The sequence below is a fragment of the Phasianus colchicus genome, chromosome 29 (assembly GCF_987193195.1).
Source record: "Phasianus colchicus chromosome 29, bPhaCol1.hap1.1, whole genome shotgun sequence".
NCBI lineage: Eukaryota > Metazoa > Chordata > Aves > Galliformes > Phasianidae > Phasianus > Phasianus colchicus.
The window spans coordinates 5150143-5177160 of NC_143464.1; the positions used below are offsets into that span (position 1 = coordinate 5150143).

The 27018-nt window shown below is 64.6% G+C and overlaps 1 protein-coding gene across 5 annotated transcripts; it reads right to left on the bottom strand.

Annotated features, from left to right (window-relative positions):
- Window positions 1–26633, bottom strand: L1CAM (L1 cell adhesion molecule). 5 transcript variants are annotated; one of them, XM_090126513.1, is made up of 29 exons: window positions 26526–26633; window positions 24432–24538; window positions 24229–24243; window positions 23698–23803; window positions 23439–23626; window positions 23023–23145; window positions 22384–22554; window positions 21278–21389; window positions 20374–20555; window positions 19051–19182; window positions 18367–18510; window positions 16903–17014; window positions 15852–16018; window positions 14927–15077; window positions 14015–14139; window positions 13398–13499; window positions 12594–12794; window positions 11984–12054; window positions 10769–11018; window positions 10142–10260; window positions 8848–9100; window positions 7061–7183; window positions 5493–5663; window positions 4677–4802; window positions 3673–3837; window positions 2255–2386; window positions 1644–1716; window positions 1311–1322; window positions 1–581 (listed from the first exon to the last, which is right to left on the bottom strand). In XM_090126513.1, exons 1-29 carry the CDS (start codon window positions 26573–26575, stop codon window positions 350–352), a joined length of 3915 nt encoding a protein of 1304 aa, XP_089982639.1. In that variant the 5' UTR covers window positions 26576–26633; the 3' UTR covers window positions 1–349. The 5 variants fall into 5 exon arrangements, with proteins under 5 accessions (XP_089982639.1, XP_089982641.1, XP_089982640.1 ...); XM_090126515.1 differs by lacking the exon at window positions 24229–24243; XM_090126514.1 differs by lacking the exon at window positions 1311–1322 and having other exon boundaries at window positions 2–581.
- Between the last annotated feature and the right edge of the window lie 385 nt (window positions 26634–27018).

A 27018-nucleotide genomic window follows, 5' to 3' on the forward strand; every position in this document is an offset into this window, starting at 1 on the left:
CCCCCATCCTCCCCAAGTTGGACCCCGACGGGTCCCACCCCCATATGGACACCCCCATAGAGGGTCCCACCCCCATATGGACCCCCCTCCTCCCCAAGTTGGACCCCTATGAGTCCCACCCCCATATGGACCCCCCCTCCTCCCCAAGTTGGACCCCTACGGGTCCCACCCCTATATGGACACCCCCATAGAGGGTCCCACCCCCATACGGCCCCCTTTGCCCCCAAGTTGGATCCTCTATGGATCCCATGGCCCAGATCCCCCCCATGGCCACGGCGGATCCCCTACATCTCCCACCCCTATAGGGCTCCCCCTATGGGTTCCCCCCCACCCCCATTACTCCCCCCATTTAATCCAGGGGGGGTCCAGCACAAGGGCTGGCAGGTCCGGAGCTGCCTGGTCCCGCTCCTGGTCCTCGATATTGACCGATAAAGGATCCATCCTCGTTGAACTGCACGTCTCCGCTGCCCCCGTACCCCGCCAGGCTGTCCTCACTGCCTGCTGCGCACGGACCCCGACCCGGAGAACCAACACCAGAACCGGCGCCGGAACCGGAAGCTGAACCTTTCTCTTCTGCTTCGCTGTGTGGGGAAATTCGGGGGCAGGGGGGGGTCATTGTTGTGGTTGTGGTTATGGTTATCTTCGTTATTATCGTTATAATTGTGGATGTTTTTATGGCCATCGTTACGATTATCATCATTATGGTCATCGTTATCGTTACGGTTCTCATTACGGTTAAGCTTGCCCCCCCAATGCCCCCCATTGCCCCCCAACACCCCCCATTCCCTCCTAACACCCCACAACACTCCCCACTGCCCCCCATTGCCCCCCAATGCCCCCTAATACCCCCCAACACCCCCAATGCCCCCCATTGCCTCCCCAACATCCTCCATTGCCCCCCAAGACCCCCCATTGCCTCCCAATACCCCCCATTACCTTCCAGTGCCCCTCACTGCCCCCCGTTGCCCCCCAATGCCCCCCATTGCCTCCCAATGCCTCCCATCATCCCCACAATGTCCTCCCAACACCCCCCAACACCCCTCATTGCCCCCCAAGACCCCCCATTGCCTCCCAATACCCCCCATTACCTTCCAGTGCCCCTCATTGCCCCCCATTGCCCCCCAATGCCCCCCATTGCCTCCCCACTGCCCCCAGTGCCTCCCATGGTCCTCACAATGCCCCCCATTGCCTCCCAACACTCCCCAACACCCCTAATGCCCCTCATTGGCCCCCAATGTCCCCCACTGCCTCCCAGTGTCCCCCCCAGTACCCCCCCACTGCCCCCCACCGCCCCCCGTTGCCCCCCTTACCTCTCCAACGACCTACGGCAGCATTGGGAGCAGACAGAAGCATCAGCAAAGGGGGCGGGGCCAAAGCGAGAGGGGGCGGGGTCGGGAGGAAGCCACGCCCACTCGGGAGGTGGGACAATTAGTGGGGGTGGGGGGCAATTAATGACATGGGGGGCAATTAGCAAGGAGGAAGTGCAGCAGCAGCAAGCCCCACCCCCCTTCCAACACAATATAGACCACGCCCCCCCAACAGACCACGCCCCTAAATAGGCCCCACCCCTAAATTAGCCACGCCCTAAAATAGGCCACGCCCCTCCAATAAGCCCCGCCCCCGCGACAGGCCCCGCCCCTCACCTGTACTCCCCGAAGGTCTCATCCTTCATGGGCCGAGCTTCAGAATCCACCTGTGTGTCCTCCTTGTCCTTCACTGGGGGGGGGAGGGGGGAACAGTATTAAGGACCCCCCCACAGCACCCCCCCCCCCCGAAATCTCAGACCCCCTCCCTGCCCCCCCCCCAAAAAAAATCCATGCAAACCCCTTTGAAACCATGCAGACCCCCACCCAAATCAGACCCTCCATCACTCCCAAGGGCCAACCCCCCCCCCCTGTTAAATAAGAACCCCCCCACCTGCCAGGACCCCCCCCCCCAACTGTACCCCCAAACATCAGACTCCTTCCCTGGACCCCCCCCTCCCCAAAATCCATGCCAAGCCCCTTGAAACCATGCAGACCCCCCCCCCAAGCCCTCCCCCACCCCTCAACCCCCCCCCCCCCCCAAATCTCAACCCCCCCCCCCTATACTCTCCCCCCCCCAGGGAACCCTCTCCGTTCATAAGGACCCCCCCCCCCCCATCCTTTCAGCCTTGTGGAACCCTCTGAATCCTTCATGCTGCCCCCTGTGGAGCTTTGTTGGAGTAGGGGGAGGCAGATTTTACGAGGGGGGGGGACCGGGGGGGGGGGCTCACCCGAATACTTGCCCCCCTTGCTGCGTTTGATGAAGCAGAGGATGAGGAGGAGGAGGAGGAGGAGAACCACGGCGCTGACGAAGCCGATAAACCAACCTTGGGTGGCGAAACCCCCTGCCAGGCTGCGCACCACTGGGGGGGGGGAGGGGGGGAAATATGGGGGGAGGGGTTGAAGTTTGGGGGGGTTGGGAGGGGGGCACGGCCTTACAGACCCCCACTGCACCCCCAAAAGGGCAGAGAGGGGGAGAAAGGGGGCACAGCCGTACGGACCCACACAGCAGCCCCCTAAAAGACAGGGGGGGAGCTGGGGGGGGGCTGAAGTTGGGAAGGGGGTTACGGTCTTATGGACCCCCACTGCACCCCAAAAAGGGCAGAGAAGGGGAAAAAAAGGGGTTGGGGGGGCCTGAAGTGGGGGTGGAGGGGGTCAGCAGCCCCCAAAAGTGCAGAGAGGGAGAAAATGGGGGTTGGGTGGGGGGAGATTGAAGTTGGGAGGGGGGGGCGGGGGGCACAGCCTTATGGACCCCCATTGCACCCCCAAAAGGGCACAGAGAGGGGGAAAAAAGGGGGTGGGGGGTTCTGGGAGGGGGCTTTGGGGAGGGGGAATGGGGGCTTTAAGAGGGATCTGAGAGAAGAAAGGGGTTTGGGGACCCCAAATGAGGGGGGGGAGCGTTGGGGGTCCCCTCAAAAGGGAAAAAGGGGGGGGGGGGGTTGGAGGACTGAAAACATCAATGGGCAGTTTCAAGTCTCCCCTTTATTGTACAATGGGAGTTTCAAACGACCCCAAGCGTCAATGGGCGGTTTCAAGGCTCCCCTTTATTGTACAACTGGGCAGTTTCAAGGCTCCCCTTCATTGTACAATGGGAGTTTCAAGCGACCCCAAACGTCAGTAGGCGGTTTCAAGGCTCCCCTTCGCTGTCCAGTGAGGGGGGTTCCAAAGGACCCCCCCAAAATGTCAGCAGGCGGTTTCAAGGCTCCCCTTCATTGCACAGCGGTGGTTTCGAGGGACCCCAAAGAGGTGGTTTCAAGGCTCCCCTTCATTGTACAATAGCGGTTTCAAAGGACCCCGAAACGTCAATGAGTGGTTTCAAGGCTCCCCTTCATTGTACGAGGGGGGGGGGTTTCAAGGGACCCCCCCCCCCCATTCCCACAGAGCAGTTTCAGGGCTCCCCTCTGGAGTACAACCAATGGGGTTTCAAGGGACCCCGCAGCATTACTGGGGGGTCCCAAAGGGGGGGGGGGGGGGGTTCCAGGGGGATGGGGGTCATGGGGGGGATTCCAGGGAGGGGGGGGGGGGTTCAAGAGGGGTGGGGGTCCCGGGGGGGGTCCTGGGGGGTCTCAGGGGGCTGGGGGTCCCAGGAGGGTCCCTGGGGGGGATCCTAAGGGGGTCCTGGAGGGGTCCCGGGGGGGGATTCCCTCACCGGTGCCGTTGGTTTGCACTTCGCTTTCCCAAAAGGCCACGTTCTCCCCGGATCGGTTCCGGCCCACGAATTGGACTCGGTAGGCGGTGCCGGGCCGCAGCCCCTCCAGGCGGTACCGCCTTAAGGAGGAGTTGGTGCGGCCCGAAGTGCGCCAAGGCTCGTCCGCTACGGGGGAGGGGGGGGAGGGGGGGGCACAGACTGTGACACCCAACCCCCCCCCCACACACACACACAGCCCCGCTGCGCCCCCGAACTCCATTCACAACCAGCAACACCCATTCAGTGCCCCACAGTGCCCCCCATTCATAACCATTGCCCCCATTCATAATCAGCAGCCCCCCATTCAGTGCCCCCCAGTGCCCCCCATTCACAACCAGCAGCCCCCATTCACAACCAGTGCCCCCCATTCACAACCAGCAGCCCCCCATTCACACCCAATGCCCCCCCCCATTCACAACGATCCCCCTCATTCCATGCCCTCCATTCATACCCGCTCCCCCCCATTCACAACCATTGCCCCCCTATTGACCCCCCCACCTCCCCCCCATTCAACCCCACTCCCCCCCCATCCCCCCCATCTTCCTCCCCATTGCCCCCCATTCACAACCATCGACCCCCACCCCCCCATCCCCCCCCCACCGCCCCCCATTCACCCCCCCACCCCCCCCCAATTCAACCCCACCTCCCCCCACCCCCCTCACTCTCCCCATTCACAACCATTGCCCCCCATTCTGCCCCACCTCCCTCCCCATTCACCCCCACCACCCCCCATTCACAACCATCGACCCCCACCCCCCCATCCTCCCCCCATCCCCCCCCCACTCCCCCCATTCACAAACGTTGCCCCCCACTCCCCCCCCACCCTCCCATTCACCCCCATTGCCCTCCATTCACCCCCCCCACCTCCCCCCTCATTCATCCCCACCGCCCCCCATTCACAACCACCGCCCCCCCCCCCCAATTCCCCCCCTCCCCCCCCGCTGCCCCCCCCCCTCACTCCTTACTGCTTTTATTCATGAACTGGACCTCGAACTCCACGTCGTCCTCCTGGGGCTGCACCAAACTCCACAGCAGCACCGTGAAATCCTCGCCCACCTCCGACACCAAAACGCGCTCCAAGGCGGGGAGGGCTGAGGGGGGGGCACCACCGTTGGGACCCCCCCCCATACACTCGTATGGGGCGGCCCCGTTGATCCTTCAGCCCTCTATTTTTTTTGGGGGGGGGGGGCACCGCGATTGGGACCCTTGGGAGGGGGTCTGGGGTGGGGGCAGGAGTTGGGGTGGTTTGGGGGCAGCTTCGGGGGGTTATGGGGGGGGTTATGGGGGGGCATCGCCATTAGGACCCCCCCCTCCATGTCACCCATATGGGAGATTCCCTCCCAATGCCCCCCCGCCCCCAGGCCCTCCCAGTTTCCCCCATCCCCCCCCCATCCCCTCCCAGTATAACCAGTCCCCCCCCATCCCCTCCCAATCCCTCCCAGTATAACCAGCCCCTCCCATTCCCCCCCATATCCCCTCCCAGTCCCTCCCAATAAAACCAGTTCCCCCCATTCCCCCCTCCCAGCCTTCCCCATTACCCCCCCATCCCCCCAGTATGACCCCCCATCCCCCCCCAGCCCCTCCCAGTCCCTCCCAGTATAACCAGTCCCCCCCACTCCCCACTCCCAGTCTCCCCCATTCCCCCCCATATCCCCTCCCAGTCCCTCCCAGTATAACCAGCCCCTCCCATTCCCCCCCCATATCCCCTCCCAGTCCCTCCCAGTATGGCCCATCCCCTCCCCATCCCCTCCCAGTATAACCAGTACCCCCCCCCCAATTACCCGGTTCCGGTTTCGTGCTCCCCACCCCCTGCAGGGCGGGGCCGGTCCCGACGCGCGTGCTCGCGCTGATCTCCAGGCGGTACCGGGAGCGCGCGTTCAGCCCCTTCAAAGTCACGTTGAGCGTCCCGGGGGGGTACGGAGCCTCGTGGGGGGGGCCGAGCGACGGCTCCACTGCGGGGGGGGGGGGGGAGGAGGATCACGTGACGACCCCCCCCCCCCCCCCCAAGAAAAAAATCCCATAGAGAGCCCGGACCCCATAAGCACCCAAAGCCCCCCCCCTCCAGGTAACCCCCACCCCCCCCCCAGTGCTCCCAGTATGGCCCAGTATGGCTCAGTCCTACCCCCATTGACCCCCCCGCAACCCCCCCCCCCCCAGTGCTCCCAGTAGAGCCCAGTATCCCCCTAAGCTCCCCCTCCAGTGCCCCCAATATGGCCCAGTAGGACCCAGCCCCCCCCCCCAGCCCCTCCAGCTCCCCCCAGTATGGCCCAGTATGGCCCAGTATGGCTCAGTGCCCCCCCAAAGCCCCCCCCCCATCACTCCCAATGCCCCCCAAAGCCCCTTCCAGGCCCCCTCCCCAGCCCCCCCAGTGCCCCCCCATCCTCCCTCCCAGCCCCTCTATTCCTCCCCCCAGCCCCCCCCAGCCCACCCATGCCCCCCCATCACCCCCCAAAGCCCCCCCAGCCCCCCCAGTGCTCCATCAACAGCCCCCCAATAACCCCCCACCCCCCCATCCTCCCTTCCAGCCCCTCTACCCCCCACCCCATTGCCCTCCATTCCCCCCCACGCCCCCCCAGCCCCTCTATTCCTCCACCCCACCCCCCCAAAGCCCCCCCATATCCTCCCATGCCCCCCATCACCCCCCAAAGCCCCCCCAGCCCCCCCAGTGCCCCACCAACAGCCCCCCCAGCCCCCCTATCCTCCCTCCTAGCCCTTCTACCCCCCACCCCAGCCCCTCCATCCCCCCCCATATCCTCCCATGCCCCCCCCATCACCCCTCAAAGACCCCCAGCCCCCCCAATGCTCCACCAACAGCCCCCCAATAACCCCCCAGGCCCCCCATCCTCCCTCCCAGCCCCTCTACCCCCCATCCCAGCCCCCCCAGCCCCCCCAGTGCCCCACCAACAGCCCCCCCAGCCCCCCTATCCTCCCTCCCAGCCCCTCTACCCCCCACCCCAGCCCCCCCAGCCCCCCCCATATCCTCCCATGCCCCCCCATCACCCCCCAAAGCCCCCCCAGGCCCCCCCAGTGCTCCACCAACAGCCCCCCAATAACCCCCCACCCCCCCATCCACCCTCCCAGCCCCTCTACCCCCAACCCCATCCCCCTCCATTCCCCCCCATGCCCCCCCAGCCCCTCTATTCCTCCCCCCCACCCCCCCAAAGCCCCCCCATATCCTCTCATGCCCCCCCATCACCCCCCAAAGCCCCCCCAGTGCTCCACCAACAGCCCCCCTATGCCCCCCCACCCCCCCCATCCTCCCTCCCAGCCCCTCTACCCCCCACCCCATCCCCCCCCACCCCCCACCAAATGCTCCTCCCCCCTCCCCCCCCCCGCCCCCCCCCCTCACCCTGCTGGTATCTCAGCACGTATCCGGTCAGGGCGCCGTTTAAATGCCGGGGCCGTTTCCAATGGACGGCCAGCGCCGTGTCGGCCAGCCGCTCCACGCGGAGCTCCTCGGGGGGGCCGGGAACTTTTTTTTTTTTTGGGGAGGGGGGGCAAAGGTTAGAGGTCAGCAGAGGTCAACGGCGACAAAAAAAAAAAAAGGTCAGAGGTCAACGGAAGCGGGGAGGGGGTTGGGGGAGGAGAGGGGGGGCTTTGGGGTGGGGTTGGGATTGGGGGAGGGGGGATGGGGGGGGGACCCTAAAGCAGAGGTGGGGGTCACAGGGGGGATTTTGGGGTCCTGGGGGGGGTTTGGGGCTCACAGGGGGGGTTTGGTGTGTTTATAAGGCAGATATTTGGGGGGATTTGTGGGTCCTGGGGGGGGGTTGGGGGGTTTATAAGGCAGATATGGGGGTTCTTTGGGGGGGGGTTGGGGATCCAGGGGGCATTTGGGGGTCCTGGGGGGGGTTTGGGGGTCACAGGGGAGATCTGGGGGGGGGGTTGGGGGGTTTATAAGGCAGATATTTGGGGGATTTAGGGGTCCTGGGGGGGGTTTGGGGGTCACAGGGGGGATCTGGGGGGGGGTTGGGGGGTTTATAAGGCAGATATTTGGGGGGATTTGGGGGTCCTGGGGGGGGGGTTGGGGGGTTTATAAGGCAGACATGGGGGTTCTTTGGGGGGGGTTGGGGGTCCCAGGGGGGATCTGGGGGGGGTTGGGGGGTTTATAAGGCAGATATTTGGGGGGATTTGGGGGTCCTGGGGGGGGGGGTTGGGGGGTTTATAAGGCAGATATGGGGGTTCTTTGGGGGGGGGTTGGGGGTCCCAGGGGGGATTTGGGGGTCCTGGGGGGGGTTTGGGGGTCACAGGGGGGATCTGGGGGGGGGGTTGGGGGGTTTATAAGGCAGATATTTGGGGGATTTAGGGATCCTGGAGGGGGATTGGGGGGTTTATAAGGCAGATATGGGGGGTCCATGGGGGGGGTTGGGGGTCCCAGGGGGGATTTGGAGGTCCTGGGGGGGTTTGGGGGTCACAGGGGAGATCTGGGGGGGTTTATAAGGCAGATATTTGGGGGATTTGAGGGTCCCAGAGGGGTTTTGGGGGTCCTGGGGGGGGTTTGTGGGGTTTATAAGGCAGATATGGGGGGTCCATGGGGGGGGTTTGGGGGTATCAAGGGGGATTTGAGGGGGTCTGGGGGGTCCCTAAGGTAGATATGGGGGTCCTGGGGGGGATTTGAGGGTCCTGGGGGGGGGTTGGGGGTCCCAGTGTGGATATGGGGGGATTTGGGGGTCCTGAGAGGAATCTGGGGGGGCTGTAGGGGTCTATAAGGCAGATAGGGGGGTCCCTGGGGGGGGGTTGGGGGTCTCAGAGGGCATTTGGGGGGGCTTGGGGGGTCTTCAGGGGGTCATTTTGGGGCTGGGGTCCCAATAGATGTGTGTGGGGGGGGGGGCAATTAAGGGGTGGGTTCTGATTTTTGGGGAGTGGGGGTCCAATTGGGGGCAGGGGTCCCATTGGGGCAGGGGTCCCATTGGAGTGGGGGGGTCCCAATGGAGGAGGGGTTCATTTGGGGGGTGGGGGTCCCATTTTGGGTGGGGGGGGTCATATTGGGGGGGAGGGGGTCTCAATAGGGGGGTCCCATTGGGTGAGGGATCCGGTTAAAGAGTGGGGGTCCCATTTTGGGGGGGGGTTTAATAGGAGTGGGGGGGGGTTTCCATTCCGGGGGGGGGGGGGTTCTGATTTTGGGGGGGGGTCTCTCACCTCCCTCGGGGGTCTCGAAGGCGATGGGCTCGCTGGGGGGGCCGTCCCCCCTCCCATTGAAGACCACCACCCTGAGCTGATAACGGCTCCAAGGCCGAAGCCCCAGCAGCAAAGCCCCCCGGACGTCCCCCCCCACCGTCAAAACCACGGGGGGAAATAATGGGGGGGGGTCTTCAGATTGGGGAGGGTCGGGGGGGGGGGGAGCTTGGCGCCGGCTGCGCTCCCCCACCCATCCCAAACGCCAGTACAGCACCTGCAAATTGGGGGGGGGGGGACCCCAAAATTAGGGGCTGTCAGAACCCCCCCCACACACACATCCCACCCTCAGCTCCCCCCCCCAACCCCATAGGACCCCCCCCCGGACCCCCATAACCCCCCCATAGCCCCCCCACACCCCCATAGACCCCCCCCATATCCCCCCCTTCAGCCCCATAGGACACCCCAGACCCCCCATAGCCCCCCCATGACCCACCCCCACATCCCACCCTCAGCCCCCCCCCCCCCCCCGGACCCCATAGGACCCCCCCCGCACCTCCATAATTCCCCCAGACCCCCATAATCCCCCATAGACCCCCCCATAACCCCCCCTCCAGCCCCACAGAACACCCCAGACCCCCCATAGCCCCCCCATGACCCCCCCCAACCCCCATAACCCCCCATGACCCCCACCCACCCCCCCATAACCTCCCCTTAACCCCCCCCCACCCCCCCCCAGATCCCCCCGCACAACCCCATTGGACCCCCCCTGGACCCCCATAATTCCCCCAGACCCCCCATAACCCCCCCCCAGCCCCGTAGGACAACCCAGACCCCCATAAAGCCCCCCCCCGACACCCCCACACCCTCATAGACCCCCCCCATAACCCCCCCCAGCCCCATAGGACACCCCAGACCCCCATAGCCCCCCCACGACCCCCCCCAACCCCCAATAACCCCCCCATACCCCATATAGGACCGCCATAGACCCCCCCATAACCCCCCCTCCAGCCCCACAGGACACCCCAGACCCCCCATAGCCCCCCCATGACCCCCCCCCAACGCCCATAAAGCCCCCCCATAACCCCCCCACACCCCCATAACCCCCCCCAGCCCCATAGGACACCCCAGACCCCCATAGCCCCCCCACGACCCCCCCAAACCCCCAATAACCCCCCCCCCAGCCCCCCATAGACCCCCTCCCCCCCCAGATCCCCCCCCCACAACCCCATAGGACGCCCCCCCCGGACCCCCATAATTCCTCCATAGCCCCCCCCCCCCCGACCCCCATAGAGCCCCCCCCCAGACCCCCCCTTACCCGGAAGCCCCTCAGACGCCCCCGCAGCTCTTTGGGCCCCCCCCCCAAAGTCCATCGCACCCGAACGGTGCTGCTGTTCAGCAGCTCCACCCCCACGTTCTCAGGGTAAACCAACGGCACTGCGGGGGAGGGGGGGGGGGGCACGGGTCAGACCCCCCCCCCCAAAAAAAACAGTGACCCCCCCCCCTCCCCCTGCCCCCCCCCCCCCCGACTTCAAAATGTATCTCCAGTAAACGATGGAGCCCGAATTTGGGGGGTTGGGGGGGGGGGTGTCCCGTAATGATTCCCCTCCTCCCCCCCCCCCATCTCAGCATCTTTCTTCCCCCCTCCCCCCCCCCATAAGGACCCCCCCCACGGTCCTCCAAAGGACCCCTCCCATGACCCCTCCCCCATAACGACCCCCCCCCACTGACACCCCCCTCCCCCATAACGACCCCCCCCTCCCCCCCCATAACGACCCCCCCCCTCCACTGAAGCCCCCCCCCCACTCACGGCCCCCTCCCCACTCACCTTCCCCCATAACGACCCCCCCCACTGACCCCCCCCTCCGCCATAACGACCCCCCCTCCCCCTCCCCCCTCCCCGTAACGACCCCCCCCCCACTGAAGCCCCCCCCCCCCCACTCACGGTCCTCCCCGCTGTGCCCCAATTCGGGGGTCGCTTCGGGTCCCTTCCCGGCTCCGTTCACCGCCTGCACCCGGATCTGGAAGGGGCTGAAGGGGGGGAGCCCCCCCACCACCACGGGGGGGGCTTCGGCGCTGCGTTCGGACCACGGGAAGCCCCCCGGGGGGGGGAGCCCGCCGCCCCCCTCCTCCAATGGCCGCCATTGAACGCGGTACCGAACCCAGGGGGCGTTCCAGGCCTGGGGGGGGAGGGGCTAAAAAAAAATGGGGGGGGGGTGAGGGGGGGGTCGACCCCTCCCCCCCCCCCCCCCCCCCAGATAAACCCCAGACCCGCCCTGTAGGACCGCATCCCATAGGACACCCCCTAAGGACCCCCCACCCCATAAAACCCCCCCTAAAGGCCCCCCACCCTATAAGACCCCCCCGAAAGACCCCCCACCCCATAGAACCCCCCCAAAAGACCCCCACCCCATAAAACCCCCCCTAAAGACCCCCATCCTATAGGCCACCACCTAAAGGCCCCCCACCCTATAAAACCCCCCCTAAAGGCCCCCTACCCTATAAGACCCCCCAAAAGACCCCCCACCCCATAGAACCCCCCCTAAAGACCCCCACCCTATAGGCCCCCCCCAAAGGCCCCCCACCCTATAAAACCCCCCCTAAAGACCCCCACCCTATAGGCCCCCCCCCTAAAGGCCCCCCCACCCTATAAAACCCCCCCTAAAGACCCCCACCCTATAGAATCGCCCCTAAGGATCCCCCACCCCATAGAACCCCCCTAAAGGCCCCCCACCCTATGGACCCTCCCCAAAAACCCCCACCCTATAGGAACCCCCATAGACCCCCCCACCCCACAGACCCCCACCCTATAAGCCCCCGGCCCCAAACCCCCCTATAGGACCCCCACCCCATCCCATAAACCCCCCCTACAGGACCCCCGCCCCATAACCCCCCTATAAGACCCCCACCCCATAACCCCCCTTTAAGACCCCCACCCCATAACCCCCCCTGCCCCATAACCCCCCCATAGGACCCCCGCCCCATAACCCCCCCTATAAGACCCCCACCCCATAACCCCCCCATAAGACCCCCACCCTATAACCCCTCCCCTCACCCCATAGACCCCAACCCCACAACACGCCCACTTTACACGACCTCCCCCCCACCCCATAGAACCCCCCCAACCCCATAAAACCCCCGACCCCATAACCCCCCGTACCTCCCACGTGATCACGAGGTTCCCGGTCTCGTTCCCCTCCCCGCGGACCCCCGCCGGGTTCCGTTCAGGAGCTTTGGGGTCACAAATAGGGTCAGATGCACCCCCACCCCATAAAAAAAAAACCCATAACCGAATCCCCCCCCCCCAAAATGTGTGGGGAGGACGAGGGGGAGGGGGGGGACATCGTTTGTGGGGTCAGTGGGGTCCCTATGGGGTCAGTGGGGTCTCTATGGGGTCGGGGGTTGGGGTCTATGGGGTCCCTATGGGGTCAATGAGGTCTATCGGGTTCCTATGGGGTCAATGGGGTCCCTATGGGGTCTATGGGGTCCCTACGGGGTCAATGGGGTCCCTATGGGGTCTATAGGGTCAGTGGGGTCCCTATGGTGTCTATGGGTCCCTATGGGGTCTATGGGGTCCCTATGGGGTCAATGGGGTCTCTATGGGGTCTAAGGGTCCTTATGGGGTCTATGGGGTTCCTACGGGGTCAATGGGGTCCCTATGGGGTCAGTGGGGTCTCTATGGGGTCTAAGGGTCCTTATGGGGTCTGGGGATCCCTATGGGCCCGTATGGGGTCCCCGAGGGATTTATGGGGTTTATGGGGTTTCCTTACCCGCGGGGGGGGTCTCGATGGGGGCGCTGGGGGCGCTGTGCTCCCCCCTCCCATAGGCGTTGACGGCGACCACCCGGAAGCGGAAGCGGCCGTATGGGGACAGGGGGAGGGGGGGGGTCCAGGGCTGCTCCCCCGGCACCGTCAGCCGCTCCACGAAGCGCCCGGCGCTGAAAATCCCCTCCTCCTCTTCCACCACGAACTCTAATTAAGGGGGGGGCCGTAATTAGGGGGGGGGAGGGCGACCGTAGACCCCCCCCCAACCCCCTATAGACCCCCCCCCAAATCCCCATAGACCCCTCCCCAAATCCGCATAGACCCTCCCATTGGACCCCCCCCCCCCTTAGGACCCCCCCTCACCATAGAACCCCCCCATAGAGACCCCCAGACCCCATAGACTCTCCCCTAAATCCCCGTAGACCCCCATAACCCCCATAGCCCCCCCCCAAATCCCCATAGATCCCCCATAGGACCCCATAGGACCCCCACAGACCCCCCCAAATCCCCAACAGACCCCATAGATCCCCCCCCAAATCCCCATAGGACCCCAATAAAACTCCCCCAGACCCCATAGGCCCCCATAGGATCCTTGTACCCCCCCCATAGACCCCCCAAATCCCCATAGGACCCCATAGACCCCCCTACATCTCCATAAATCCACATGGGACCCCCATAGGACCCCCACAGACCCCCCCAAATCCCCAACAGACCCCATAGATCCCCCCAAATCCCCAGCAGACCTCAAATCCTCATAGGACCCCCCATAGGACCCCCATAGACCCCCCCGGACCCCATAGACCCCCCTACTCTCTATGGGGCTGTTATGGTCGTCCCCCGGGGTCCATTTGAGGTACACGCTGTGTTCGTTCTTCTCCATCACTTGGAGGTCCCGTATGGGGCCGGGGCGGCCTATGGGGTCAGTGGGGTCAATGGGGTCGATGGGACAAGTGGGGCAGAATGGGGTCAGTGGGGTTGGTAGGGGTCCCGGGGGGTTGGATGGGGGGTTATGGGTTGTAATGACGGGGTGTGACCACGGGGGGGGGGGGGGGGTTGGTGTTGTGAAGTCTCTGTGGAGGGTTATGGGGTGGTTACGTGGGGTTGGTTACATGGGGGATCATATGGGGAATTATATGGGATCTATGGGGTTGTATGGGGGCTATGGGGTGTAATGACCGGGTGTGACCGCAGGGTGGCGCTGTGGTGTCATATGGGGGTTATATGGGGTTATATGAAGGGGTTATGGGATGTAATTACGCCGTGTGACCACTGGGTGTCGCTGTGGGGTCACTATGGAGGGTATTGGGGGATTATGGGGGTTATATGGGGTTGTATGGGGTTATGGGGGGTTATATGGGGTTGTATGGGGTTATGGGGGGTTATGAGGGTTATATGGGGTTGTGGGGGGTCCCTGCGGGGTTCCTCACCCACGACTCTGAGCTGCGCCTCGGCCTCAGCTGCATCCAGTGGGGTCGATGCACGGCACTGAAAGGTTCCCTCGTCCCCATAATCCACGTTGGCCACCGTCAGCGACTCCTCGGTCACCGAGTATCTGTGGGGCGGCCGAGAGGGGCTGTGCCCCATGGCTGCCCCATAACGGCCCCATGGCTGCCCCATATCCCCCCATATCCCCCAATATCCCCCCATATCCCCAGTTTCCCCCATATACGCCCCCAACCCTCTCCATATTCCCCTCATATCTCCCATATCCCTCCATAACCCCCCACAACCCCCCAAATCCCTCTATATCCCCCCAATATCCCCCCAATATCCCCCCATATCCCCCATATCTCCCCATATCCCCCCACAACCCCCCATATCCCCCATATCCCCCAATATCCCCTCCATTCCCCCCATAATCCCCCATAATCCCCCATATCCCCCCCATATCCCCCATATACCCCCCCATATTCCCCCCATATCCCCCATATCCCCCATATCCCCCCATATTCCCCCATATCCCCCCATATACCCCCCCATATCCCCCAATATCCCCCCATATTCCCCCCATATCCCCCATATCCCCCCATAATCCCCCATAATCCCCCATATCCCCCCATATTCCCCCCCATATCCCCCATATACCCCCCTATATCCCCCAATATCCCCTCCATTCCCCCCATAATCCCCCCCATATCCCCCAATATCCCCCCATAATCCCCCATAATCCCCCATATACCCCCCATCTCCCTCCCAAATCCCCCCCAACCTCCCCCATATCCCCCAATATCCCCCCATCTGCCCCCCCCCCACCTCCCCTTCCCCCCCCCAAATCCCCCAAATCCCCCCCCTTCCCCCCACATCCCCTCCCCCCCCATCTCCACCCCCCAGATCCCCACCGGGGGTCGTCGGGCAGGGGCTGCCCCCCCCGCAGCCATCGCAGCTCCCCCGGGGTCACGGCGGGGTCAAAGGTCGCCCGGCATTGAAAGGTCACCGTTTCACCTTTCTTGGCCGTGGTGCTGCGGGGGGGGGTCGAAATTCGGGTGGGGGCTGCGGGGGGGGAGGGGCAAAAAGGGAGGGAGGGGGGAGAAAAGGGGCAGGGGGGGCAAAAGGGAGGGGATGGGGGGGGAAAAAGGGGGGGCAGAATGGGGGTAGGGGGCAATGGTGGGGAGGGGGGGCAAAAAGGGGGGGGCAAAATGGGGGTGGAAAAGGGGGTGGGGGGGCAAAGGGGGGGGGTAGAAAAGGAGGGCACTGAGTGGGCCCCATCTTATTTGGGGGGGGTCCACACAGGGGGCGTCCCTTATTTGGGAGGGGGGGGGTCCCATTAATTTTGAGGGGGGGGGGTCCCATATTGTCGGTATCCCCTATTGGGAGGGGAGGGGTCCCATTTTGGGGGGGGCTTCCCACATATTTGTGGGGGGGGTCCCACGTCGGATGTCCCCTATTGGGAGTGGGGGGTGGGGGGGGGGGGACACCCATTTTAGGGAGGGGGGGCCAATGTTGGATGTACCCCATATTTGGGGGGGTCCCCTATATATTTATGGGGGCGGTCCCACATATTGGGGGGGGGGGTCCCAGATTGGATATCCCCTATTGGGAGTGGGGGGGTCACATTTTGGGGGGGGTCCCATTAATTTTGAAGGGGGGGGTCCCGTATTGTTGGTATCCCCTATTGGGGGGGGGGTCCCATTTTTGGGAGTGGGGGGGGGGTCCCACGTCGGATGTCCCCTATTGGGAACGGATGGGGTCCCGTTTTTGGGGGGGTGGTCCCACTTATTTATGAGGGGGGGGGTCCCTAATTTTCTCGGGGGGGGGTCCGGGTACCTCTGACCTCCAGGACGGCTGTGATGCTGCCGTTGCTGTGGGCGTTTCGGGCCACACATTTGTAGACCCCCCCGTCCCCCCCCCGCACGGCGCTCAGCCCGAGGCTCCCATTGGTGAACACGAAGGAGCGGTCGTCCTGCAGGGCCGGCTCCAAAGAGGGGGTCAGCCTGGGGGGGGGGGGGGGGGATATTTTTGTAAGGGGGGGTGTTGGGGGGCTTGGGGAGGGTCTATGGGGGGGGTTTGGGGGGGTTGGAGGGCTTTTGGGTGGATGTTGGGGGGGGGTTGGGGGGTTTATGGGGGATGTAGGGGGGTATCGGATGGATGGGGGGGGTCCTGGGGGGGCTTTTGGGGGGATGTTGGGGAGTTTTGGGTGGGGGGGTGGGGGCTATGGGGGGTAGGGGGGATGTGGGGGGTATCAGATGGATGGGGGGGGTCTTGGGGGGGGTATGGGGGGATATTGGGGGGATATTGGGGAGTTTTGAGGGGGGGGTTGGGGGCTATGGGGGGGTTTATGGGGGATGTGGGGGGGTATTGGATGGATGGGGGGGGTCCTGGGGGGGGGTATGGGGGGATATTGGGGGGATATTGGGGAGCTTTTTGGGGGGGTTGGGGGGTCTGTGGGGGGGGTTGGGGGGTATGGGGGGGGTTTTGGGGGGCTGGGGGGTAACTGGAGGGGGGTCTGAGTGTAGTAATGGGGGCTAGGGTTGTCCTGCAGGGATTTAAGGGGGAGGGGGGGTATGGGGGAGTCTTAAGGGGGGGCTATGGGGGGATGTAGGGGGGATTATGGGGGTCTTAAGGGGGGATCTGAAGGTATTAATGGGGGCTGGGGGGGCCTGGGGGTCTTTTGGGGGGGGGTTTCTGTTGGGCAACGGGGGAGTGGGGTGGGGGTCAGAGGTATTTCGGGGGGGGGAAAGGACGGGGTGGGGGGGGTCCTATGGGGGGGGGTCATATGGGGGGATGCTGGGGGGCTGGCGGGGGGGCGGTTGGGGGTATTGGGGGGTATTGGGGGGTGGGGGGGGACATTGGGGGGGGGTCTCGGGGGGGCTCCCACCACTCGACGTTGGGCGCGGGGGCCCCGAACGCCCTGCAGTGCAGAAGCGCCGTTTGGTTTTCCACCACTCGGTAAAGCTGCCCGTCCGCCGTCAGCACCCGCACCGGAAGTTCTAATTTTTGGAGGGGGGGGGGCAATCAGCGGACCCCCCCCCACCGCCCCCCGCCCCACACGTTCCCCTCCCCCCCGTCGATCCTCCCGTAGGGCCCTTAAAATCCACCCCCCCCCCCTTCCCTGCCCCGCACTCAGCATCCCGTTGCCATAGCAACGGGGAGCTCCCACCCCCCCCCACCTCCCCGCACCGTTGCCATGGAGACCCCACGGCGGCCGCTGATTGGTTGCTATGGAGACGGGGTGCAGGAGGCGTTGCCATGGCGATGGGAGGGGGGAGATGGGGGGGGGCGGCCTGGGGTCGTTGCTATGGGGATGGTTGCCATGGAGACGGTTGCTATGGGGTCACTATGGGATGTGGTTGCTGTGGGGTTGTGGTTGCTATGGGGACGGTTGCTATGGAGTTGCTATGGGGTTACTATGGGATGTGGTTGATATGGGGATGGTTGCTATGGAGTTGCTATGGGGTTGCTGTGGGGTTACTATGGGATGTGGTTGCTATGGGGATGGTTGCTATGGAGTTGCTATGGGGTTGCTATGGGGTTACTATGGGATGTGGTTGCTATGGAGATGGTTGCCATGGAGACGGTTGGTATGGGGTTGCTATGGGGACGGTTGCTATGGGTTTACTATGGGATGTGGTTGCTGTGGAGATGGTTGCCATGGAGACGGTTGCTATGGGATTGCTATGGGGTTACTATGGGATGTGGTTGCTATGCGGTTGTGGTTGCTATGGGGATTGGTTGCCATGGAGACGGTTGCTATGGGGTTGCTATGGCATGTGACTGCTGTGGGGGTGGTTGCCATGGAGATGGTTGCCATAGGGTTACTATGGGGTTACTATGGGATGTGGTTGCTATGCGGTTGTGGTTGCTATGGGGATTGGTTGCCATGGAGACGGTTGCTATGGGGTTGCTATGGGGATGGTTGCTATGGGAGGGTTTGGTTCCCGGGGGGGAATTTGGTGGTCCGGGGGGGGGGGGTTGGTGGCCTTTGAGATGGGGGGGGTTGGTTGCCCGGGGGCGGGGGGGGGGAGCATTTAGTGGCCTTTGGGGGGGTTGGATGGGCATCTTTGATGCCCCGGGGGGGGGGATGGAGGGGGTCGGTTGCCTGGGAGGGGGCATTGGGTGGTCCGGCGAGGGGGGTTGGTGGCCCAAAGGGGGCGGGGGGGATGGAGGGGGGAGTTTGATGACCCGGGAGTGGGGATTGGGGGGGGGGTTGTGGTTCGAGTGGGGGTTTGTTGCTCAGGGGGTCGTTTGGTGACCCAAAGGGGGGGGGGGATGGGGGGGTTCGTCGTCCCGGGGGGGCTGGGCGGGTTCGGTAGCCCGGGGGGATTTTTCGGTAGCCACGCACCCACGACGTGAAGGAAGGCGTTGGCCAGCAGGCGGCCATGCCGGTTCCGAGCCTCGCACTGCAGCACCGCGGTGTCGTTGGGCCGCAGGTCCGGCAGAACCAAAGAGCCCCCCCGCGGCCAGCGCCGCTCCGAGCCCGGCAGCGCTATGGGGGGTGGGGGGGGAAAGGGGATGGGATAAAATTTGGGGGGACCACCAAATCCAAACCCCCCCCATAGGGACCACAAATCCAACCCCCCCACCCATAGGGACCCCCAAATCCAACCCCCCCCATAGGGACCCCAAATCCAACCCCCCCATAGGGACCCCCAAATCCAACCCCCCCATACGGACCCCCAAATCCAACCCCCCCCCATAGGGACCCCAAATCCAATCCCCTCCATAGGGACCCCAAATCCAATCCCCCCCATAGGGACCCCCAAATCCAACCCCCCCATACGGACCCCCAAATCCAACCCCCCCCATAGGGACCCCCAAATCCAATCCCCTCCATAGGGACCCCAAATCCAACCCCCCCCCCCATAGGGACCCCCAAACCCAACCCCCTCCCCAGGGCAATAAACCCCCCCACCCCGCAGGACCCCAATTCCCCCCATAGGGACCCCCAACCCCCCCCCCCCATGTCCCCCATAGGGACCCCCAAATCCGACCCCCTCCCCCGCAGACCCCAAAGCCTCCGACTCACCTTCTATGGGGACCCCATTGATGCTCCATTGGATTTGGGGTCGGGGTTTCCCCCCCACCTCGCAGTCCAGCTTCGCCGTCTCCCCCGGACCAAAAACCCCGCTCTGCGGCCGCCGCACCCAATATGGGGCGGCTATGGGGTGGGGTGGGGGGGGTGGGTCAGGGACCCCCACCCATTGACCCCGATCCCACCCCACTGACCCCAGTCCCACCCCACTGACCCCAAACCCATCGACCCATTGAATCCAACCCCACCCCAATGACCCCAATCTCATCCCATTGACCCCAATCCCACCCCATTGACCCCACTGACCCCAATCCCACCCCATTGAACCCAACCCCACCCCATTGAACCTAATCCCACCCCATTGAATCCAACCCCACCCCCTTGACCCCACTGACCCCAATCAAACCCCATTGAACCCAGTCCCACCCCATTGACCCCACTGACCCCAATCCCACCCCATTCACCCCAACCCCACCCCACTGACCCAAATCCCACCTCATTGACCCCATTGACCCCAGTCCCACCCCATTGACCCCATTGACCCCAATTCCACCCCACTGACCCCCCTCCCTTCCCACTGATCCCAACCCCACCCCATTGACCCCAAACCCACCCCATTCACCCCACTCCCTTCCCACTGACTCCAATCCCACCCCATTGACTCCAAACCCATTCCATTGACTCCACTGACCCCAATCCCACCCCATTGACCCCAATCCCACCCCACTGACCCCAGCCCGTCCCCATTGACCCCGCAGACCCCATAGCCCCCCCATAGCCCCCCCGTACCCTCCATGGTGACGCTGTGTGTCCCCCATGGCCGCCCCCCTCCCGTTCTCAGCCTCACATCCCAACCCCACCTCATTGACCCCATTGACCCCATTGACCCCATTGACCCCATTGACCCCAATTCCACCCCATTGACCCCAATTCCAGCCCATTGACCCCAAACCCATTCCATTGACTCCATTGACCCCAATCCCACCCCACTGACCCCAGCCCCTCCCCATTGACCCCGCAGACCCCAAAGCCCCCCCATAGCCCCCCCATACCCTCCACGGTGACGCTGTGTGTCCCCCGTGGCCGCCCCCCTCCCGTTCTCAGCCTCACATCCCAACCCCACCTCATTGACCCCATTGACCCCATTGACCCCATTGACCCCAGTCCCATCCCGTTGACCCCAATTCCACCCCATTGACCCCAAACCCATTCCATTGACTCCATTGACCCCAATCCCACCCCACTGACCCCAGCCCGTCCCCATTGACCCCGCAGACCCCATAGCCCCCCCATAGCCCCCCCATAGCCCCCCCGTACCCTCCACGGTGACGCTGTGTGTCCCCCTGGCCTCCCCCCTCCCGTTTTCAGCCACGCATTCGTATTCCCCGTCGTCGCTCTCCGTCACCCCCCACAGCCGCAGCGTTTTGTTGAAGTTCTCCAGCGCCGCCCGGGGGGGGAGGGGGCCGTTCAGCCGCCGCCATCGGACCCATGGGGTGGGGCTGGGGGGGGGGGGCAGCGACACCTATAGAGCCCTATACAGACCCTACGGAGCCCTGCGGAGGCCCCGTGGATCCCAGTAGAGCCCCTATAGAGCCCTACCCCTATAGAGTCCAGTGGAGCTTTTAAAGAGTTCCTATAGGACCCTATAGAGCTCCATCCTTCATATCGTCTCCATAGGGCCCCATACAGGGCCCTACCCCTATAGAACCTTCATAGAGCCCTTATAGAGCCCTATGGAGCCCCTGTTGACTCTGTAGAGCCCCTATAGAGACTATAGAGCTCTACCCCTATAGAGCCCTATGGAGCCCTTGTAGACTCCCTGTAGAGCCCCTATATGGACTCTATAGAGCCCAACCTCTACAGAGCCCTATAGGGCCTTATACAGAACCTATAGAGCCCCTATAGACCCCCATAGAGCCCCCTGTAGCACCCTATGGAGCCCCTATAGAGTCCCATAGAGCCCTTACACTGCTCTATACAGACCCTACGGAGCCCCTCCTCCTATAGAGACCCCCCCCAAATCCCTCCCTGTACCCCGCCCCCCCCCCAAGACCCCCCCACGATCCCCTCCCACCCCCCCCCCTCCCCAGGACCCCCCCCGATCCTCCCCAACCTCCCCCATTTCCCCCCCCAACCCCCCCCCAAGACCCCCCCATGACCCCCTCCCACCCCCTCCCCCTCCCCAGAACCCCCCCCAAACCCCCCCCTCCCCCCCACTCACAGCCCCTCGGCGATGCACTCCAACACGACGCTCCCCCCCCTCAGGGCCACGGTGGTGGTTTGGGGGTCGCGGGGCAGCAGCAGGCGGGGGCGGCGGGACAGAACCGCGTTACCTGGGTTGGGGGGTTTGGGGGGGGAGGGGGGGGCACACAGGTGGGACCCCAACCCCATCCAACAGAGACCCCCAGAGCCCCCAAAAGGACGCCCCCCCCCCCTCCCACCTACAGCCCATGAGATGCAGAGGGGTGGAGGGTGAGCGCCCCCCTCCCCCCAAGAGACCCCAATACCCCTTTTAGGGTCCATCCCCCAAAAACCCCCCCCCAAAGACCCCCAAATCCCCCCCCTGAGACCCTCATGCCCCTTTTAGGGTCTCCCCCTTCCCACCAGACCCCCCCAAATCCCCCCCCGATATCCCGATGTCCCATTTATGGCCGCCCCTCCCAAGAGACCCTCTTTTAGGGTCCCCCCCCCCACTCAGAGACCCCCCCCCCAAAGACCCCCAAATCTCCCCTGAGACCCCAGTGCCTCTTTTAGGGTTCATTTTTTTTGGGGGGGGGCATTCTTTTGGGGCCGGGGGGTCCTTTTAGGGTGGAGTCCTTTAATGGGGAGGGGTCCACGTTGGGGTCAGCCCCATTTTTGACCTTTCTCAAATGGGATTTCCAACGGGTTGGGCCCATCCTATGGGGCAGCAATGGGGTTTTTTTTGGGGGGGTCGGTTCCTTTTATTGGGGGGGGGTCCATTCTTTGGAGGGGGTCCATTATTTGGGGGGAGCTCAAGGGGGTCACTGAGTGCCCATTTTTGACCCTTGTCAAATGGGATTTCCAATGGGTTGGGCCCATCCTATGGGGCACCAATGGGGTTTTTGGTTGTTTTTTTTTTTGGGGGGGGGGTCAATTCTTTGAGGGAGGGTCCATTCTTTGAGGGGGTCCTTTCTTTTTTTTGAGGGGGGGTCAATTTTAGGGTGGGGTCCACAATGGGCTCAACCTCATATTTGACCCTTCTCAAATAGGATTTCCAACGGGTTGGGCCCATCCTAAGGGGCATCAATGGGGTTTTTTGGGGGGGGGGGTCGAGTTCCTTTTTTTTTGGGGGGGGGTCCCACGCACTGGGGGCCACACGGAGGTCGAGGGGCTCCTTCTGGATGATGGTTCTGGGCCCGAGGAAGTGAGCGTGGCAGATGTAATCGGGGCGGCTGTCGCCCACCAAGGCGTTGGAGAAGTAAAGGTTCCCATCCTGCCCCATTGAGACCCGCTCGTCCTGAGTGATGTGAACGATCTCTGTGGGGTGTAACGGGGTCGGGGTGAGAGGGGGGCCAAGGAGAGGCCCCCCCCTCCCATATCATACATGGACCCTGTGGGGCGGCGGGGTGAGGAAATGGGGCTTGGGGGTGGGGTTGGGGAGTAGGAGTGGGGGCTTGGGGGTGGAGGGGGGTTCAGTAGGATGCAGTGGGGTTGGGGGGCTGCAGTGGGATTCATTGGGATGCAGTGGGGTTCAGTGGGGTTGAGGGGATGCCATGGGTTCAGTGGGATGCAGTGGGGTTGGGGGGCTGCAGTGGGGTTGGGGGGATGCAATGGAGTTCAATGGGGTTCAATGGGATGCAATGGGGTTGGGGGGTTGCAATGGGGTTCAATGGAGTTGAGGGGATGCCATGGGGTTCAGTGGGATGCAATGGGATTGGGGGGGGTTCAATGGGGTTGGGGGACACAAGGGGGTTCAGTGGGGCGCAGTGGGGTTGGGGCACTCACCGCTGTTGAGCCAATAGATCTTGGGGGGCACGGCACTCTCAGGGGGGTCGCAGGGCAGCACCACGGGGTCCCCCTCCTCCACCTCCACCGGGGTCACCTTCTCCTTCGGCCACTGAGGGGTGTCTGTGGGGCAGCAATGGGGGGGTAGCGGCATTGGGGGGGCAGAGGGATCCCAAAGATGTGGGGTTGGCCAATATTGGATGAAGGGAAGCCCAAAGGATTTGGGTCGGTCAAGAGGGGAGGAAGGGAACCCAATGGATTTGGGGTTCCTCAAAGACCCCAAAGGATTTGGGTTGGCCAAGAGGGGATGAGGGAAACCCAATGGATTTGGGTCGGTCAAGAAGGGGAATGAAGGGAACCCAACGGATTTGGGGGGGATCCCGGGGGTTCCCGGGGGGGTTGTGGGGGTGGCTCACTCTCGGCGATGACGTTGGCCTCGGGGGACACGGCGGTGCCCAAGGCGTTGGAGGCAAAGCAGCGGAAGCGACCTTGGAGGCGTCCGGCCAACGTGGCGTTGATGACCAAAGTCCCCGAGCCGGGGAGCACCGAGACCCCCCCGTGCTCCTCGGGGATGAAGGGTTGATCCTCCCGGGTCCATTGGTACCTGGGAATGGGGGTGGTGTTGAGGGGCGGGGTGTGGGAAGGGTGGGGGGGTTGGATATGGGGGGCGCTCACTGGACGGGGGGGTTCCCGGTGGCTGCACATTTGAGGACGATGTCATCGCTGGGGAAGACCACGAGTTGTTCTGGAGGTTCCTCTGTCAGCTCGGGGGGTTGCAGGACTGGGGGGCAGCGGGGGAGAGGGGGTCAGGTGGGGACACGGGACTTCTCGGGGATGGCCCTATAGGGAACCCATGTGGGGGAGAATAGGGGCTGCCAGACCCGACCCCTGGACCCATAGAGCCCAGACCCAACTCATGGACCATGTAGGACCCGTGGGACCCCACAGGACCCTCAGGAACCCTCTTAGGACTCCCAGAATTCTGCCCCCCACCCCTGGGCACCACAAGGACTCCCATAGACCACACCCCATAGGGACCACAGAGACCCCACAGGGACCCCATAGAAACCCCACAGGGACCTCGGGGATCCCCTCAGGAATCTCTTGGTGACCTCAGAGATCCCCTCCAACCCCCCCGGCCCCCACCTGAAGATCTCAGCGCCACCCACAGCCCCTTAGACCCCCCCGGGCCCCTCCCAAACTCACAATCGTGTGCACCATCTGCATCCCGGGATGCAAAGGGGGGTGAGAAAGACAGTGTTGAGAAGAGCCCCCCCCAATCCCCGGGCGTGTGAAGCCACGGGGCCATCGTGAGCGGCCGTGCAAAGGGAAGGGGAGGGGGGGGGGGCGAGCGTGCAAGAAACCCTCGTGCAGAAGAAGTGCAAGCCCCGCCCCCCCGCCCCACTCACACTCTGGGGGAATGGTGATGGCGGCTCCAGGCCCCCCCAGCAACAGGAGCAGGAGGAGGCCGAGCCCATGGGGCAGAGCCATGGCGGGAGCGGGCGGCTGCGCGGCCCTGGGGGGAACGGGGGTGACTTCTGGAGGGGGACGGCACCCCAAAGTGACCCAAGAAATGTATTTCGGGGGGAGGTGTAGGGCCGGATTCCCCCACGGTAGCACCTGAGGACCCTCCCCAGAGGGGAGGAGACATCGTGGGGCCCAGCGGCCACCAGGGGACCCCCCCTCACTTGGGGACACCCCCCGAGTGCAGCCCCCCCCCACGCGCGAAGCTCCATTGTGTGGTCTCCACCGCCTCCCCCTCCCCCGCCGCGGATGCACCCGTTGCCATGGCGATCGCTAATGGGGAACCTGTCACCTTGGCTCGGGACCCGACGTCCGAGTGCGTAAGTCCGCCCCCCCCCCCTCCGCCCATCCCCCTCACTCCTATATGAGCCATCGCTTAACATCCCCCCCCCCGCCCCAACCATTGCGATATCACGGACACGCCCGAAGGGAAACCCCCCCCCACCCCCCCATTTCCCGATATCTCCATTTCAGCACCGCAGACAGCGCCCCAATTCAGCACCGCGGACAGCGACCGCCGCCGCCACCCCACCGGCCGCTCTATTCCAGCACCACGGACAGCGCCCCAATTAAGCGCCCAATTAAGCGCCACGGACAGCGCCAGCAACGCCCGTCCCGACTCAGCACCACGGACAGCGCCCGCATCGACCGCCCCAATTCAGCACCACGGACAGCGCCCGCCCCATTCCCCCCCCCCCCCCCCCCAAAAAAAAAACCCTAAATTGATCCACGCCCCCAAACCCCCCCCTCCCGGTGCGGGGTGTGGGGCGGAAGCGGGGGCGGCCCCATGGGAACAAGGGGCCGTTGTTGGCCCCGCATTCCTTAGGGGGGGGGGAGGGGAGGGGGGGAACGGATGCGGGATGCGGGCATCGGAGCTCTGCCTCCCCCCCCCCCCTCCCTAAATGGTTGGAGGTTTCGGGGCCGCCCCAAATTGTATGCGGAGCCACTCCTCAAAAAAAAAAAAGGCGCTGCAGGTGGGGGGGGGGAGCGAGGGGGGGGGGGCACCTGTAGGGAAATGAACGGGGACCGACCCACAGATTCCCTTCCCCCCCGCCATGTAAGCGGTGAGCGGTGGGGCCGCGACCCAACTACGCGGTGAGGGGCGATCGGGGGTGACGGCGCCGGGGGGGGGGCTGTCAGGACGGGTTAAGGACCCCCCGAGCGCGAGGACCCCCCACCGCCCCGGCACCGCCCCCCCGCCGGCCCCACCCATCTGTTGGACGCGGGATGGGATGGATGGCATAAAGACCCCAAAGAGACCCTCCGGCCCCATAAAGACCCCATAGAGCCTCCCCGGCACCATAGACACCCCATAGAGACCTCCCAGCCCCCTACAGAACCCATAGAGCCCCCCCCGCCGCCCCTACCGTAGCTCCCCGGCCCCTCAGGAATCCCACAGAGCCCCTCCCCACATCCATAAAGACCCCACAGAGTCCCCAGCAGAGCGCTTTGGCCCCACGGGGGCCCTATAGGACTCAGCCCCATAGGATCCCCACAGACCCCCCTCTAGAACTCCACAGCAGACCCCGGGAAACCCCCACAAACCCCCCCCGGCAGCCCCTCCCGCCCCATTTCAGCCCCCAACCCTCCCCTTCCCCTCAGTTGCAGCCCCACAGAGGCCCCTCCCCACATCACCCCGTCTCCACAGACCCCATTGAGCCCCCTCCCCACACCCTCCCAAGCCCCACAGATCCCCTTCCCTGAGCCCGCATCCCACTCAGACCCCTCTCCCCCATCCCAACCCCACAGAGACCCCACACCTCCGCCCCGACCCCACACAAACCCGCCTCCACCACACCACAACCCCACGGAGACCCCTCCCCAGTTCGCCTGCTCCCCACGCAAACCCTTTCCTCGCGCCCCCAGACCCTTCCAGACCCCATTCCCTCCACCGGCCATTGCAGCCGCCCCACGTCACCCCACACACGGCCCCAAAACCGCCTCGCAGCCCCCATGCCCCCCCCCCCCGCTCCCCCTACCTGCTCTCACCGCTCCCCGCTCGGGGCTGCGGCTGCCGCGGGGTTGACATAATCCGCCCGCAGGCCACGCCCACAACCCCGCCCGGCCACGCCCACCAGCCCCAAGACACGCCCACAAACGCTCAAGCCACGCCCAACCGCGCCCAAAAGGGGCGGGGCTACAACTAAGCCACTCCCCCGCGGCGAGCCCAGCTCCGCCCCCATCAGGATGGCGGGCATGCGCAGCAACGGGGAGGGGGGGTGCAAAAAGGGGGGGCCTCGGAGGGTCTTTGGGGTTGGGACCCCCCCCTCGTGACCCCTCCCCTTTTTCAGCCTGCGGCCCCTCCCCATTTCCCAGCAGGAGCGCAGAGGTTGATGGGAACCCCCCCCCCCATCATAACATCCTTCTCTCCCCCCCCACCCCCCCCAATTTGGTGCCCCCCCCCGCCGTGATGTCACTGATGACGTCAGCGCCGTGCGATGCCATCATTTATAGGGGAGGGGTCCCCCCAGC